General features: G+C 45.5%; 1 protein-coding gene across 5 annotated transcripts in view; it reads left to right on the plus strand.

The window, feature by feature from the left end:
- The first annotated feature begins 7,038 nt into the window (after positions 1–7,038).
- The window catches only part of SNX31 (sorting nexin 31), an 83,468-nt gene continuing 75,705 nt past the window's right edge, over positions 7,039–14,801 (plus strand). The window contains exons 1-2 of one of the 5 annotated variants that reach the window (XM_025001875.2): positions 7,039–7,371; positions 7,464–7,538. In XM_025001875.2, the coding sequence (XP_024857643.1) occupies positions 7,306–7,371; positions 7,464–7,538 (141 nt within the window). In that variant the 5' untranslated portion in view covers positions 7,039–7,305. The remainder of the gene's footprint in view (positions 7,372–7,463; positions 7,539–14,801) is intronic. The other 4 variants (XM_010812174.4, XM_015474517.3, XM_010812175.4 and 1 more) reach the window with 4 other exon arrangements.

Below are 14,801 nucleotides of genomic sequence, written 5' to 3' on the forward strand. Positions count from 1 at the left end.
AAATACTTCCTTGCTTCTTCCAGTTTCCAATGACCCCAGGCATTCTTTGATTTGCGGCAGCAAAACTCTATTCTCTGCCTGTCTCCCCACAAGACTTTCTGTGTGCATGTCTACGTGGCCTTTTCCATGCCTTGTAAGGACACTTCAATTGGATAAGCCATCTTAATCTAGCAGGCTGTCATCTCAACTCTTACCTTAAATGCATCTGCACAGATCCTATTTCCAAACAAGGTCCCATCTGAGGTTCCAGGTACACATGAATTTTGTGAGGACACTATTCAACTGATTACAATCAGTCTCTGGGTTTAGGGGTTCCAGATCAGAAAATCAGCTAGGAACCCTGGATGTTTCATAACGACCCATTAGCATAACTTTGAAGCTTTTATGTTTTCTATGGTTCTGTAGTCCTCTCAAGTTCTCAACACAGCCCAATACGGGCAGAGTCGAGACAGAAAGAGACACACAGCCCAAGCTCTCCAGTTCTCCTTTATAACTCACATGTTTGAACTCAAAGAGCTAAAGAGAATGCTGACAAATGAAGAAAAATACGATGGGAAGATTTAATTTTACACCCCTCATCTTATGCCTCTTATACCTTAGTATATTTGCTCAAAAACGCTGCCCATCAACCCAGAAACTCTTTGCATGTTTGCTCAAGTGCTTTTGTTCATATGGCCCATGGCTTTGACCACTGGTGCCCAAAGACTGAGCTATAAGAAAAGAGGAAAGGGCACGTATGTACGGATGGGTTCCCGCAGTGTACGTGAGAGCATCAGTCATTATGAACCACCCAGCTGGCTCTCCGATGGACCCCACTACACTGCCCATCTCAGAGGCCAGAGGGTGTGGACTCAGGAGAGGCAGAAAACTCAATCTCATTATTCATACGCTCAGAAAGAGCGTGAGTACCATATATAAAAGGACCAGAAAGATTACAAACAGGATAAGGAACTACAAGCAAATAACATTTTAAAGGCTTTAAAAGCAGTAAATGTGTACTTGTTTGGTAATATTATAGAAGTTGCCTTAAAAAACAAAATCTAAAAACTAGCCTGTAGGCTCTGTGAGGTTAGGATACTGAAATCTGTCACTGCAATGCCCAGCCCATAGGAGGCATTCAATAAATCATCCTTGACCGAATGAATGTTGAGCTTTTGTTAAATGCCTACCATGTACCAGATCAGATCAGATCAGTCACTCAGTCGTGTCCGACTCTTTGCAACCCCATGAATCGCAGCACGCCAGGCCTCCCTGTCCATCACCAACTCCCGGAGTTCACCCAGACTCACGTCCATCGAGTCAGTGATGCCATCCAGCCATCTCATCCTCTGTCGTCCCCTTCTCCTCCTGCCCCCAATCCCTCCCAGCATCAGAGTCTTTTCCAATGAGTCAACTCTTCGCATGAGGTGGCCAAAGTACTGGAGTTTCAGCTTTAGCATCATTCCTTCCAAAGAAATCCCAGGGCTGATCTCCTTCAGAATGGACTGGTTGGATCTCCTTGCAGTCCAAGGGACTCTCAAGAGTCTTCTCCAACAACACAGTTCAAAAGCATCAATTCTTTGGCGCTCAGCCTTCTTCACAGTCCAACTCTCACATCCATACATGACCACAGGAAAAACCATAGCCTTGACTAGATGGACCTTTGTTGGCAAAGTAATGTCTCTGCTTTTGAATATGCTATCTAGGTTGGTCATAACTTTCCTTCCAAGGAGTAAGCGTCTTTTAATTTCATGGTTGCAGTCACCATCTGCAGTGATTTTGGAGCCCAGAAAAATAAAGTCTGACACTGTTTCCACTGTTTCTCCATCTATTTCCCAAGAAGTGGTGGGACCAGATGCCATGATCTTCGTTTTCTAAATGTTGAGCTTTAAGCCTACTTTTTCACTCTCCACTTTCACTTTCATCAAGAGGCTTTTGAGTTCCTCTTCACTTTCTGCCATAAGGGTGGTGTCATCTGCATATCTGAGGTTATTGATATTTCTCCCGGCAATCTTGATTCCAGCTTGTGTTTCTTCCAGTCCAGCGTTTCTCATGATGTACTCTGCATAGGAGTTAAATAAGCAGGGTGACAATATACAGCCTTGACATACTCCTTTTCCTATTTGGAACCAGTCTGTTGTTCCATGTCCAGTTCTAACTCTTGCTTCCTGACCTGCATACAAATTTCTCAAGAGGCAGATCAGGTGGTCTGGTATTCCCATCTCTTGAAGAATTTTCCACAGTTTATTGTGATCCACACCGTCAAAGGCTTTGGCATAGTCAATAAAGCAGAAATAAATGTTTTTCTGGAACTCTCTTGCTTTTTCTATGATTCAGCAGATGTTGGCAATTTGATCTCTGGTTCCTCTGCCTTTTCCTAAAATCAGCTTGAACATCTGGAAGCTTATGGTTCACATATTGCTGAAGCTTGGCTTGGAGAATTTTGAGCATTACTTTACTAGCGTGTGAGATGAGTGCAATTGTGTGGTAGTTTGAGCATTCTTTGGCATTGTCTTTCTTTGGGATTGGAATGAAAACTGACCTTTTCCAGTGCTGTGGCCACTGCTGAGTTTTCCAAATTTGCTGGCATATTGAGTGCAGCACTTTCAAAGCATCATCTTTCAAAATTTGGAATAGCTCAACTGGAATTCCATCACCTCCACTAGCTTTGTTCGTAGTGATGCTTTCTAAGGCCCACTTGACTTCACATTCCAGGATGTCTGGCTCTAGGTGAGTGATCACACCATCGTGATTATCTGGGTCGTGAAGATCTTTTTTGTACAGTTCTTCTGTGTATTCTTGCCACCTCTTCTTAATATCTTCTGCTTCTGTTAGGTCCATACCATTTCTGTCCTTTATCGAGCTCATCTTTGCATGAAATGCCAGGCACAGAGTAAATTAAAATACCCCTTAGAAACAATATAGAATTGATTCAGAATGAGCAGCATAAAATTTCTTTACTTAAAAAACTGTATTGAGTTAAAAACTATAAAGGTCATGGGGGTAACGAAATGGCATAGATTTCACAAGGAACCCTTGAAAAGTAGCCATCTGGTCTTTTCAATAAATAGTGCTGGGATAGCTTGACCACTGTCTAACACAATATCCCTCCCAATTAAATATGGATTAAAGACTTGAATGTAAGACCCAAAACCTTAAACGTTCTAGAAGAAAACATCCGTGGTAAGCTCCTTGACACTAGTATTGGCGATGAATTTTGGGATGTGACACCAAAAGCAGAAATAAATGAGGGGGTGCATCACACTAAAAGCTTCTGCAGAGCAAAGCAAAGCGTCAATAAAATGAAAAGGCAGCCCACCAGATGGGAGAAAATATTTGCAAGTCTTATATCTGATAAGGGCTTAATACCCCAAATATATAAAGGATTTACACAACTCATTAGCAAAAAAAAAAAAAAGCACTATGATTTAAAAATGGGCAAAAGGGACTTTCCTGTTAGTCCAGTGATTAGAAGTCTGTCTGCCAGCGTAGGTGACATGGGTTCAATCCCTGGTCCAGGAAGATTCCGCATGCTGCAGAGCAAATAGACTGATGGTCGCCATGGGTTGGGGGTGGAGGAATGGGTGATGGCGGTCAAAGGTACAAATTTCCAGTTTATAAGATGAAAAATTTCTGGTGATCTAATGTACAGTATGGTGGCTATAGTTAATAATACTATACTATGTACTTTAACATTGCTAACAGTAAATCGTGAATGTTCTCACTAAAAAAAAAAAAAACTATGTGAAGTGATAGATATATTAACTTAATCATGGTAATATTTTACAATATATACGTGTATCAAGTCATCACATTGTACACCTTAAACTTACACAATGTTAGATGTCAATTATAGCTCAATAAAGCTGGGAATAAAATACTCCAGCAAAAAAAAGTTCATTGACAATAAGTGATTAAGACCTGATTGTCAACTTAGAGGGGTGGGATGAGGTGGGAAGTAGGTTCAAGAGGGAGGGGACGTATGTGTACCTATGGCTGATTCATTTGATGTATGGTAGAAACCAACACAATATCATAAAACAATTATCCTTCAATTAAAAGAAAGACCTGCAAGGGGCAGAGATCAGGGATGAAGGAGGGCAGGGACTTACAGAGAGGCCAGTCCTGTTCTCAGATTCAGGTGTGACATAAGTTAAAGGGAGGAAGTGGCTTGTTTGGACTTTGCTGGGGGTTGAGTCAGGACCCAGGCCCCTCACAGGTAGAAGTAAATCCCCAGGAGGAGGAACCTGACCAGGGCGCTCCACATTGCTGCCTGAAGACTGGACCAGATCCCAGAGCGTACGCTTAGCCTCTAGTCAAGGGGACGCTCAGGGACACCTCTGGCCTTGCTGTGGAGTGCCCCTCCACATTAGACAGGGCCCATAGGCAAAGGAAAACCCTGAGCCCCAGCTGTCCTGGAAGGAAAGTCCTCTTGAAGTGGGTAGCGTAATTAACATGATTTCAGAGACGGAAAGTACACACTTTAAGAATCCAGGGACTTCTCTGGAAGTCCAGTGATTAACAACCTGCCTTCCAACACTGGATTTGAGCCCTCGCTGGGTTTGATTCCTGGACATGTGTTTGATTCCTGGTTGGGAAATAAGATCCCACATGTGGGGCAACTGATGAGCCCCCGTGTCACAACTAGAGAGAAGCCCACATGCCACAAGGCAAGATCCCACATATGACAACTAAGACCCGACACAGCCAAAAATGAATAAATAAATATTTTTTAAAAACAATCCACTCACATGCGAAGACCTCTGAGTGAGAGGCTGCTGAGCTGGGATATAAATTCCTACTGCCACACTCTTAGCCACACTGCCTTCTACAGCCTCCCTAACTCCAGGGTTCTAAATCTCAATTCCCTTTTCTGAAAAAGCAGAACAGGTTCCTAGCTCCAAGTTACTGGGGCTATTGAACAGCATGATGTACATCACAGCCCAGCATCCAGCAAGCCGATGGGAACCAACAGGGTTCGGCCGTGCTGTGCTCCTTCCCTGTCTCGGCTTCTCACGTCAGGCCCTCAGTTGTCTCCCAGTGATAAGCATCTTAAAGGGCTTTCCATGGTTCTGCTGAAGTTCTAGAATAAACTATTTGGACCTATGAAAAAGTGATCTGTGACTTGTAAAAGCTACCTCATTCTCTGGCCTGTCGTGGGTAGGATGTTACTCTTCATGTTTACCTGGAAGACTTTATGGGAGGATAAAGGACAGGATAAAGCCCAATGTCCACCTTCGGCTTCCCAGGTCGTGCTAGTGGTAAAGAACCTGACTGCCAGTGCAGGAGAACTAAGAGATGCTGGTACAATCCCTGGGTCGGGAAGGTCCCCTGGAGGAGGAAATGGCAACCCACTCCAGTATTCTTGCCTGGAAAATCCCATGAACAGAGAAGCCTGGGCAGGCTACAGTCCCTGGGGTCCCCAAAAGTCGGACACGACTAAAAGTGACTTAATACACCACACAAAGGACAGGAAGTGAGGAGAGAGCCCAGGGCCCACCTATGACAGACACGCGTGGGACTTCTACCTCCCTCCACCCTCCACCCTGATGACCAGGCAGCAGGAATGCTATTTTGGTTTAACTAAAATAAGGGAATTAGGAGGATTACTTTCCAACTAAAATGAGAGACTGCTGAAAGAACTTAAGATGGTTAGTCCAGAGACCAAGGAGTTTAGGGGAACCCGGCTAACTGGGTGCTGGCACCTGTTTGAAATCAGGGCTTCTTGGGGATCAAGAGTTGCTGAAACCACTTCCATTTGATGAGGTTTCTGGTGTATTAAAGGAAAAAAAGGTTTTGGTTTTCTTTTTTTCTTTTTAAGGAAAAATATTTAGTATTTTAGAAAATCCTAAAGTGGTATTGCAAATACTATGGCATATCTCAAGTATTGCCTTTAACAAATGTTAATACAAAATACTGAATGTAATACAAATGTTCTAGTCATAGGGTAATTACTTGTTGTTTAGTCACTAACTCATGTCCTACTCTTTTGTGACTCCATGGATTGTAGCCCACCAGGCTTCTCTGCCCATGGAATTTTTGTACTCTCGAAAGAGTACTGGAATGGGTGGCCATTTCCTCCTCCAGGGGACCTTCCCCACCCAGGGATCAAACCCACTTCTCTTGAGTCTCCTGCATTGGCAGGCAGATTCTTTACCACTGAGTCACCTGAGAAGCCCAGGGTAATTACTAGATGTAGGAGAAGGCAATGGCACCTCACTCCAGTACTCTTGCTTGGAAAATCCCATGGATGGAGGAGCCTGGTAGGCTGCAGTCCATGGGGTCTCGAAGAGTCGGACACGACTGAGTGTCTTCACTTTCACTTTTCACTTTCATGCATTGGAGAAGGAAATGGCAACCCAGTGTTCTTGCCTGGAGAATCCCAGGGACAGGGGAGCCTGGTGGGCTGCCCTCTATGGGGTCACACAGAGTCGGACACAACTGAAGCGACTTAGCAGCAGCAGCAGCAGGCGTATGTTGACAGTCTTAATTCACAGTGTACTGCATGCAATGATGGCTTGCAATGGGACACAATGTTTTTCAATCCTATCAGGACACTGACTTGCAAAAAAAAAAAAAAATGTCAACATTTGGAGTCTGAAGGTGGGTCTGAGTGTGGTCTGTCTTTGTCATGACGGACCCAATGGAAGGGATCCTGGACATTCTGCTGGCCACAGAGATCAGAATGCGGCCCGGGAGCCCACACGTGGAGAAGACGGGGTTCTCTTGGGCTGTGCACCCCCCACCGCCTAACGCCCAGCAAGGAGCCTGAGATGCCGGGTGGGGTGGGGAGTAGTTAGTGAGTTACACAGTTGACAGGTGCACACGACATCCATGCTGCCGGAGCAACTATTTGTAACTTTCGTGGGTCCAAGGAACCCTCTGAAAGTCTGATGAAACCCAGGACCTTCTCAGAAGAATTCCATCGCCCCACCCATCCATGCACATTTTCCCCTAAAGAGCCCCCGGGAGTCCACAGACCCCACGGTGAAGCCTCTGGCCCAAGGCGGGCACTGGCACTTTCTAGCGTCTATCTTGAATTCCGTCCCTGGCCCCGCGGAGCACCTGAAGCCCCGCCTGGGGCGCAGACTGGCTGTGGGGCGTGGACGGTGGCCTCACTTCGCCTCCTTCCGTTCCGGGGACCCGAGTGGTCCAGTCGGAGCGGGGCGGGGACCAGGAGGCGGGCCGCACCTGAGGACACCCGAGGCGAGCGGACCGCGGGACCCGCCGCTGCACCCACCGCCGCGGGACTCAGAGCCGAGGACCGCGCCGCCGCCGCAGCCGCGGGCCGGGTTCCCAGCGCCGCCCCGGGCCGCCGCCAGAGCCATGAAGATGCATTTCTGCATCCCGGTGTCCCAGCAGCGGCCCGACGCGCTGGGGGGCCGCTACGTAGTGCGTCAGGGGGCTCGGGGTGAGACTGGGCAGGGACAAGGCGGGGGTTCACCTCACTCGGCTGATTCGGACTCTGATGTCTCTGTTTGCAGCTGTATTCCGTGTACCTGGACGGGTTTCTGTTCTGCAAGGTGCGTTACAGCCAGCTGCATCGTTGGAACGAACAGGTGAGAGGACCCAGGCGGGTCCCAGCCCACCCACCCAACTCCAGTGTGGCCCGTGGGCTCTGGGTGCTTGACCCTGACAAGACACTGCACTTCCTGAGGGCTTTGGGCTCCTAATCCGAGTCGTGGTAACTGGTTAATCGTGAATTGCTTGGCATATAGCTCAATGAATACATGTTACCTGGTCTAATCACCTAGGGCTATGAGGTGAGGTGGGGTGCCATAGGTAATTAATTATCCAACCCACCCCAGCCCGGTGACCCCCACCAGCCCAACCTGGGCTCCATTTCAATCCCAGTTGTTTTCCCAAGACAATGTCCTTGTGCAAAATGAGCAAACCAAGTCTAGATCAAGGTGTAGTCTCCAGTCTCTGGTATGTGAGTATTGGGCTTCCCTGGTGGCTCAGATGGCAAAGAATCTGCCTGTGATGCAGGAGACCCAGGCTCAATCCCTGGGTTGAGAACATCCCATGGAGAAGGGAATGGCAACCCATACCAGTATTCTTGCCTGGAGATTTCCATGGACAGAGGAGCCTAGCGGGCTACAATCTATGGGGTTGCAAAGAGTTGGACACAACTGAGTGACTAACACTTTCTTTCTCCTAGAGTTTAATTTCCCCCCCTTTGAAAAGGTGTGTCTCTATTTTTGTTTTCAAAGGAAGGTATTCATAGGCTTCAAATATGGGCAGACTGGAAAGCCAGGAAACAGAGGAATTATTAAATTAGAAGGCCATTTTCCACTCTAGTTTCTCACTCTGGTGTCCTGATGACACTTTCTTCCAGCATGCAGATTGATTTATTAACCAGGTCTAATGGGTTTTGTTTTCCTAACAAGGAAGTGTTGCAAATCATCAAAGTGGGTTAGAGGAGTACATGGAAGTTTGGAAATGAACTTCACCTTTCCCCCACCTTCATGCAGTTTTTGTTGGTTTTTTTAAGATTTTGTATCCCAATTATACAGAACACATACCTAAAGTTAGAAAGAAAAAAGGAAAAAGAAAAAAGCTTGTCTCGGCAATAGATATTAACATTTTGGGGAGAGTCCTTTCAGATAATCTCTGGTTTCTAGTGAGTAAATAGATCATATTTCTTTAAGACCGTTTTCTGTTGATGGACAGCTCAGTTCCATTATTATACTATTATAAAATCTTCACTGAAGTGAGCCTTCTCCCTCATACATTCCAGTGTGTTGGAAAAGTCCATTTTCAAGGTATGACTAAGTTTCTCTGGATTCAGGGAAAACAGGTGTAATGTGGTTGTGACTTTTTGTGGTCATTTTTGAATTGCTAGCACTTAATACAGTGTCTGTGACCCAGTAGGTCCTCAGGAATGACTGTCAGGGGCTGAATAAAAAGGGCATGGATTCAGACTTTTGAAGGATGACAAGCTACTTGTGACTGAAACCTGCCTGGGGAGTTGAGAGGACTACAGATGGGGAACTCAAAGGAAGAGACACTATGGTTGGTTTAGGCAGTTGTAGGATGAACATGAGGATGAACTCCCACCCTCATCTGCCTCCCTGCGTGTGAGGTCATGATGGGGAGGTGGCCATCACAGGTAAAAAGCAGGAGTCGGCAGAGAGGAGAAGGGAGAGATGGACTGACCACTTCCTGGCTGGACACCTCACCTCTTCTCTGACCTTCCATTTTTTCCTCAGAAATGATCAGGTAGGTGGTTGTGGGTGTCAACTTCACAAGGCTCTTGTGAAGCTTCGAATCCAGGTTCTCAGAGAACCTGACACGTAGTTTATGTGCTTGGTAAATATTTGCTGACGCAGAGGCTTGTCAAGCCCTCCTTAACCGACTCAGAAAAATGCTTGTTTTCAGAAAAATTCAGACTTATCAAATCCTAGCAGGCCCTGAAGCAGAAACATAAAGCCAGTTCTTCTGATCTCCACAAAGATATGCCTTTTGTAGAGTATACAATGGATACTGATGAATATTTTGTATTTGTTTTTCAAAATTCTAAAGTGAGGATTTCTTTAGCCATTTTCCAACCATCTTACATGTATCATTGTTTCCCTTTTCTGTAGGAACAGTTCCTTTTAAATAAACTACTTAGATCTTAGGAGGTGGCTATTGGTATTATTAATTTAGAACAATAACTAACAGTTACTCTGTGCTAAGGTTGGTGCCAAGAGCTTTATATGTAATATTGTGTTTAATTTTTATAACAGTCTTATGAGCTAGGATTATAATTAGCCCCATTTAACAGATGAGAAAACTGAGGTACACCTTGCCCAGGGTCATACCACTCCAAGTGTTGGAGCCTAGATTTGATCTTTGGAACCTGCTCTAACCATTTTGTGGTTCATTATCAAAGTTGGCAAAACATCAGAAAAACAGACTATCAGAAAAACAACTGCATCCTAAGCTAACATTTTTTTTTTACTTTATTTAAGCATAGTATAATAAAATTCCCCAATTGTATGTGTCTAGTGTGATGAACTATCAGATCAGATTAGATCAGATCAGTCGTTCAGTCATGTCTGACTCTTTGCGACCCCATGAATCACAGCACGCCAGGCCTCCCTGTCCATCACCATCTCCCGGAGTTCACTCAGACTCACGTCCATCGAGTTAGTGATGCCATCCAGCCATCTCATCCTCTGTCGTCTCCTTCTCCTCCTTCCCCCAATCCCTCCCAGCATCAGAGTCTTTTCCAATGAGTCAACTCTTTGCATGAGGTGGCCAAAATACTGGAGCTTCAGCTTCAGCATCATTCCTTCCAAATATATTTAATCTACTGCCACCATAATCAAGACAGAGAACAATTCCCACACTCATAATGTTTCCTTGTCCCCTTTGCTCTTGATCTCTTCCCTCTACCTCAAGTCCCAGACAACAAGATCTGCTTTCTGTCCTTAGAGTTCCTGGCATAAGATTTTATTCCACCTGCCCAAGAAGCCCCTATAAGGTTGGCATTGCAATCATTATCATTACTCCCATTTTATAGATGAAAAGTCCAAGTAAGTTTGCTAGATTTAGCAAATAAAAATATAGGATCCTCAGTTAAATGTGAATTTCAGATAAATAACAAATACTTGTCTAGTATTAGTCAGTTCCGTCGCTCAGTCATGTCCGACTCTTTGCGACCCCATGAACCGAAGCATGCCAGGCCTCCCATCACCAGCTCCCGGAGTCAACCCAAACCCTTGTCCATCGAGTCGGTGATGCCATCCAACTATCTCATCCTCTGTCGTCCCCTTCTCCTCCTGCCCTCAATCTTTCCCAGCATCAGGGTCTTTTCCAATGAGTCAGTTCCTCACATCAGGTGGCCAAAGTATTGGAGTTTCAGCTTCAGCATCAGTCCTTCCAATGAACACCCAGGACTGATCTCCTTTAGATCAGTTGGATCTAAAGGATCTGGTTGGATCTCCTTGCAGTCCAAGGGACTCTCAAGAGTCTTCTCCAACACCACAGTTCAAAAGCATCAATTCTTTGGCGCTCAGCTTTCTTTATGGTTCAACTCTCACATCCGTACATGACCACTGGAAAAACCATAGCCTCGACTAGACAGACATTTGTTGGCAAAGTACTAGAATATTTCCTGCAATATTTGAGATACTCTTAACTGGGCATCCTCTATTTTATCTGGCAACCCTAAGTCAGAGACCAAAAGGTTGGCTGACTTCCCCCAGCCTCTTCTCAGCAGTTTTTATTCTTCCTACTCCATGGAAGATGTGAAATGGCTAAGAATTCTTAATCTGATTTAATATTAATACTGAGCACAATAAAAAATGAGACAATATAAAGTAAGTCCCCATCTGTGTTTATGAATGTGTGTGTCCTGTGTCTGTTTGGTGAGTAGAAGTTTATTTCCAATTGATTTGGAAGTTCTGCATCACAATAGAACAGAAATTTCATCTTAATAGGCTTAACTGATTACTCATTTACTTAAGAATATTTACTAAGTACCTATTAAATGGCAAGCACTATGTTAAATTAAGTGAAGACTCTGACTTTTAGCACATGTGTTTTTTGGATTTACGAATTTTATTTCTATTTTGTATATTGATGGAGTGGAAGTCTCTCAGTTATGTCAGACTCTTTGTGACACCGTGGATGGTAGCCCTCCAAGCTCCTCTATCTGTGGAATTCTCCAGCAAGAATACTGGAGTGGGTAACCATTCCCTTCTCCAGGGGATCTTCCCAACCCAGGGATCAAACCCAGGTCTCCTGCATTGCAGGCAGATTCCTTATCATCTGAGCCACCAGGGAAGCCCTCTGCAATTGAGAAGGAGAACCTGACTGAGGTGACGTGGCCCCTGCCCCTTCTATGGGAGGCTAATGTGTATACAACTGACCTGAGGAATGATGGTTGTGTTTCCCAGAGGTCAGCTGTGACCCGTGATCTCTGAAGTCATGGCCGGCAGCCCGGTTCCCACGGAGGCTCTCAAGTTCTGGCAGCTTCCCTTCCACTGCTGAGTGTTATCCGTCTCTCTGCCACGGGAACTCCCTGACCTGACTGCTTTCTGTGCCTCTAAATGAATAAAATCGGTTTGATCTATGCCCTTGCCTGTACCACCTCCCTCAAGGGGAGTTAAATCTGTGAAAGAAACCTTTAACTGGCTCATTTTGGCCATCCTGTGTAAATGAGGCTGGACTCTGTGGCAAGGATGCTTGCCTCTTTGGAAATGCCCTGCTGGCATCAGTCGTAGCAATGCTGACGAGCCTTGCAAAGGATCCTCCGTGCGAGAGGAGGGCTCCGCACTGGTTCAGTCTTCTTCCCTGCCAGGTGCTGACTCAGTCTGGCTCCTACCTGCTATTTCTTCTCCCTGACTTAGACCGTCTGTTCTCATGAGCTGGCCGGTTGCCACTCCCTGGCTCACTTCCCCCTCCTGAGAAGGCCTCTGCCTGCTGGGCCATGGGTTAGAGACCAGCCTTTCTCAAGGGTCACCTCGAGCTCCACCTCCTCTGGAAGTCCCCCTTAATTGCACAAGACGCCTTTCTCTGATTCCTCTGCCACTCTGTGTTTAGACCTTGTTGCTTTCCCCTTCTTTGTGTGAAGATTTTGTTTCCCTCTTTATTTAGTTGAGAAGCCCACATGCTTAAATGAAGGAATGAATGAAGGCTGTAGGCGTAGCGTATCCAGCACAGAATCCTGTTTTAGGAGAGGCCCAATAGAGATTTGATGGAGGAGGAGGAGGGGAGGGAAAGAGGGCAAGGAGAAAGAAAAAGTGGTGAAAAGACTGTGTCCAAGTTCTGCTGCTCATTGATCTTGGTTTAAGTCACTTCAGCTGCCTGAGTTACTCATTGTCAACTAACCTTGTTGTCCAGGTGGGAGGATGTGGTCAGATTGCCCTCATTATCAAGGTGGGAGGGTGACAGGGTTCATGGCCATGATGATTGCCTACTTCACAGGACTGTACTGAGGAAGAAATGGGAAAACACACAAGACTGATGTTCTTTGGTACAAAATCCCACAGTCCAGGTTGATTTGAGCTTGTGACCCATTATCTGGACAATCTGAGATTTTTAAGACAAGGGGCCTTGGAAGGTGGGATGACTGAGTCAACATTAGAAACAGAGGCTATCAAGAGGACAGTGTTGTGACTGTAATTCCACTCGTCCCAGGTCACCACCAAGGGATAGAAATAGGGGGATGCAAGTGCATATGGCATCACCAGATAAAAGGTCACAGCTCAAATCAACCTGGACTGTGGGATTTTGTACCAAAGAACATCAGTCTTGTGTATTTTCCCATTTCTTCCTCAATACAGTCCTGTGAAGTAGATGATCATCATGGCCATGAACCCTGTCATCCTCCCACCTTGATAACGAAGGCAATCTGACCACATCCTCCCACCTTGACATCAAGGTTCATTTGGCCAGTAGAGTTCTGTTCATGTTAAGAGGCAGAACTGTGCAATGGAGAAATTGGAGCAGGAGACTGTGCTGGAATTTAAAAAAATAATGTTACCTGAACATGATTTTTCAAAGCAAGCAAACAAAAACACCTCTTACTAAAGGAACACAAGAGGTGTGTTTTCCTTCTGATCTCTTGAAACAGTTTTTGAGTGTTGGGGCTAACTCTGCTGCTGCTAAGTCGATTCAATCATGTCTGACTCTAAGTGACCCCATGGACTGCAGCCCACCAGGCTCCTCTGCCCATGGGATTTTCCAGGCAAGAGTACTGGAGTGGGTTGCCATTGCCGTCTCCGGGGGCCAACTCTAATAACAGATAATTCTCAGTATTCGAGTGCTTTTAATAGGTAAACTATGTACTATTTGAGACTGTATTTTGGTAGAGTTGAAGAACTTGTGTGGTTGTGACTGACCTTTGGTGGACTTTACTGCTCAGTTTGTTGTGTTTATCTTTCCCCTTAGACTAGTGCTTGAGAAAGAAGGGGAAAGATTCCTTGAGAAGTCAGCTCTGGTTGTAAAACCTGCCGGGAGAGTTTTGGCTCTGGGGTGGGTATTAGGACCTTAATCCTTGTTGACTTTTCGTCCAGCTCTTGGCTGTAGGGCTCCTCCCATATCTCCCCTGGATAACCCAGATAGCCCTGCTGGTTCAAAGATACTGCGATTCCCACCCATTTGGGAGCATCTGTGATGTTTATGCGGAGAAGGCAGTGGCCACCCACTCCAGTACTCTTGCCTGGAAAATCCCACGGATGGAGGAGCCTGGTAGGCTGCAGTCCATGGGGTGGCTAAGAGTCAGACACGACTGAGGGACTTCACTTTCACTTTTCACTTTCATGCATTGGAGAAGGAAATGGCAACCCACTCCAGTGTTCTTGCCTGGAGAATCCCAGGGATGGGGGAGCCTGGTGGGCTGCAGTCCATGGGGTCGCACAGAGTTGGACACGACTGAAGCGACTTAGCAGCAGCAGCAGCAGCAGTGATGTTTACGAACACTTGGCAAGAAGATTGCCTTTTAAAGATCACTCAATCAGTTAATCAGGAAATAAGTGCATGCAAAGAAGACCAATGCCTGCTTCTACTTAATGGAATTAGCAGAGAAGGGTGCATGAATCCCTTGCCTGGGATGATGCAATGACTGAGGGGCCTATGGATCCTCTCTGGCACTGCAGGAAGATTTCCTCGAATTTAAAAGAAACATAATTGTTGCTCTAATATTTTATACTGCTAGATTTAAAGAAAAAATGGCAAATAACTACTGGAATCTGACGGGTAATTTATTGTTTCCATTTTATAAAATTTATTTTCAATTGGAGGATAATTGCTTTACAATGTCGTGTTGGTTTCTGCCATAAAACAATGTGAATCAGTCATAAGTATATATGTGTCTCCTCCCTCTTGAA

This window comes from Bos taurus, chromosome 14 (genome assembly GCF_002263795.3).
Source record: "Bos taurus isolate L1 Dominette 01449 registration number 42190680 breed Hereford chromosome 14, ARS-UCD2.0, whole genome shotgun sequence".
NCBI classification, from domain to species: domain Eukaryota; kingdom Metazoa; phylum Chordata; class Mammalia; order Artiodactyla; family Bovidae; genus Bos; species Bos taurus.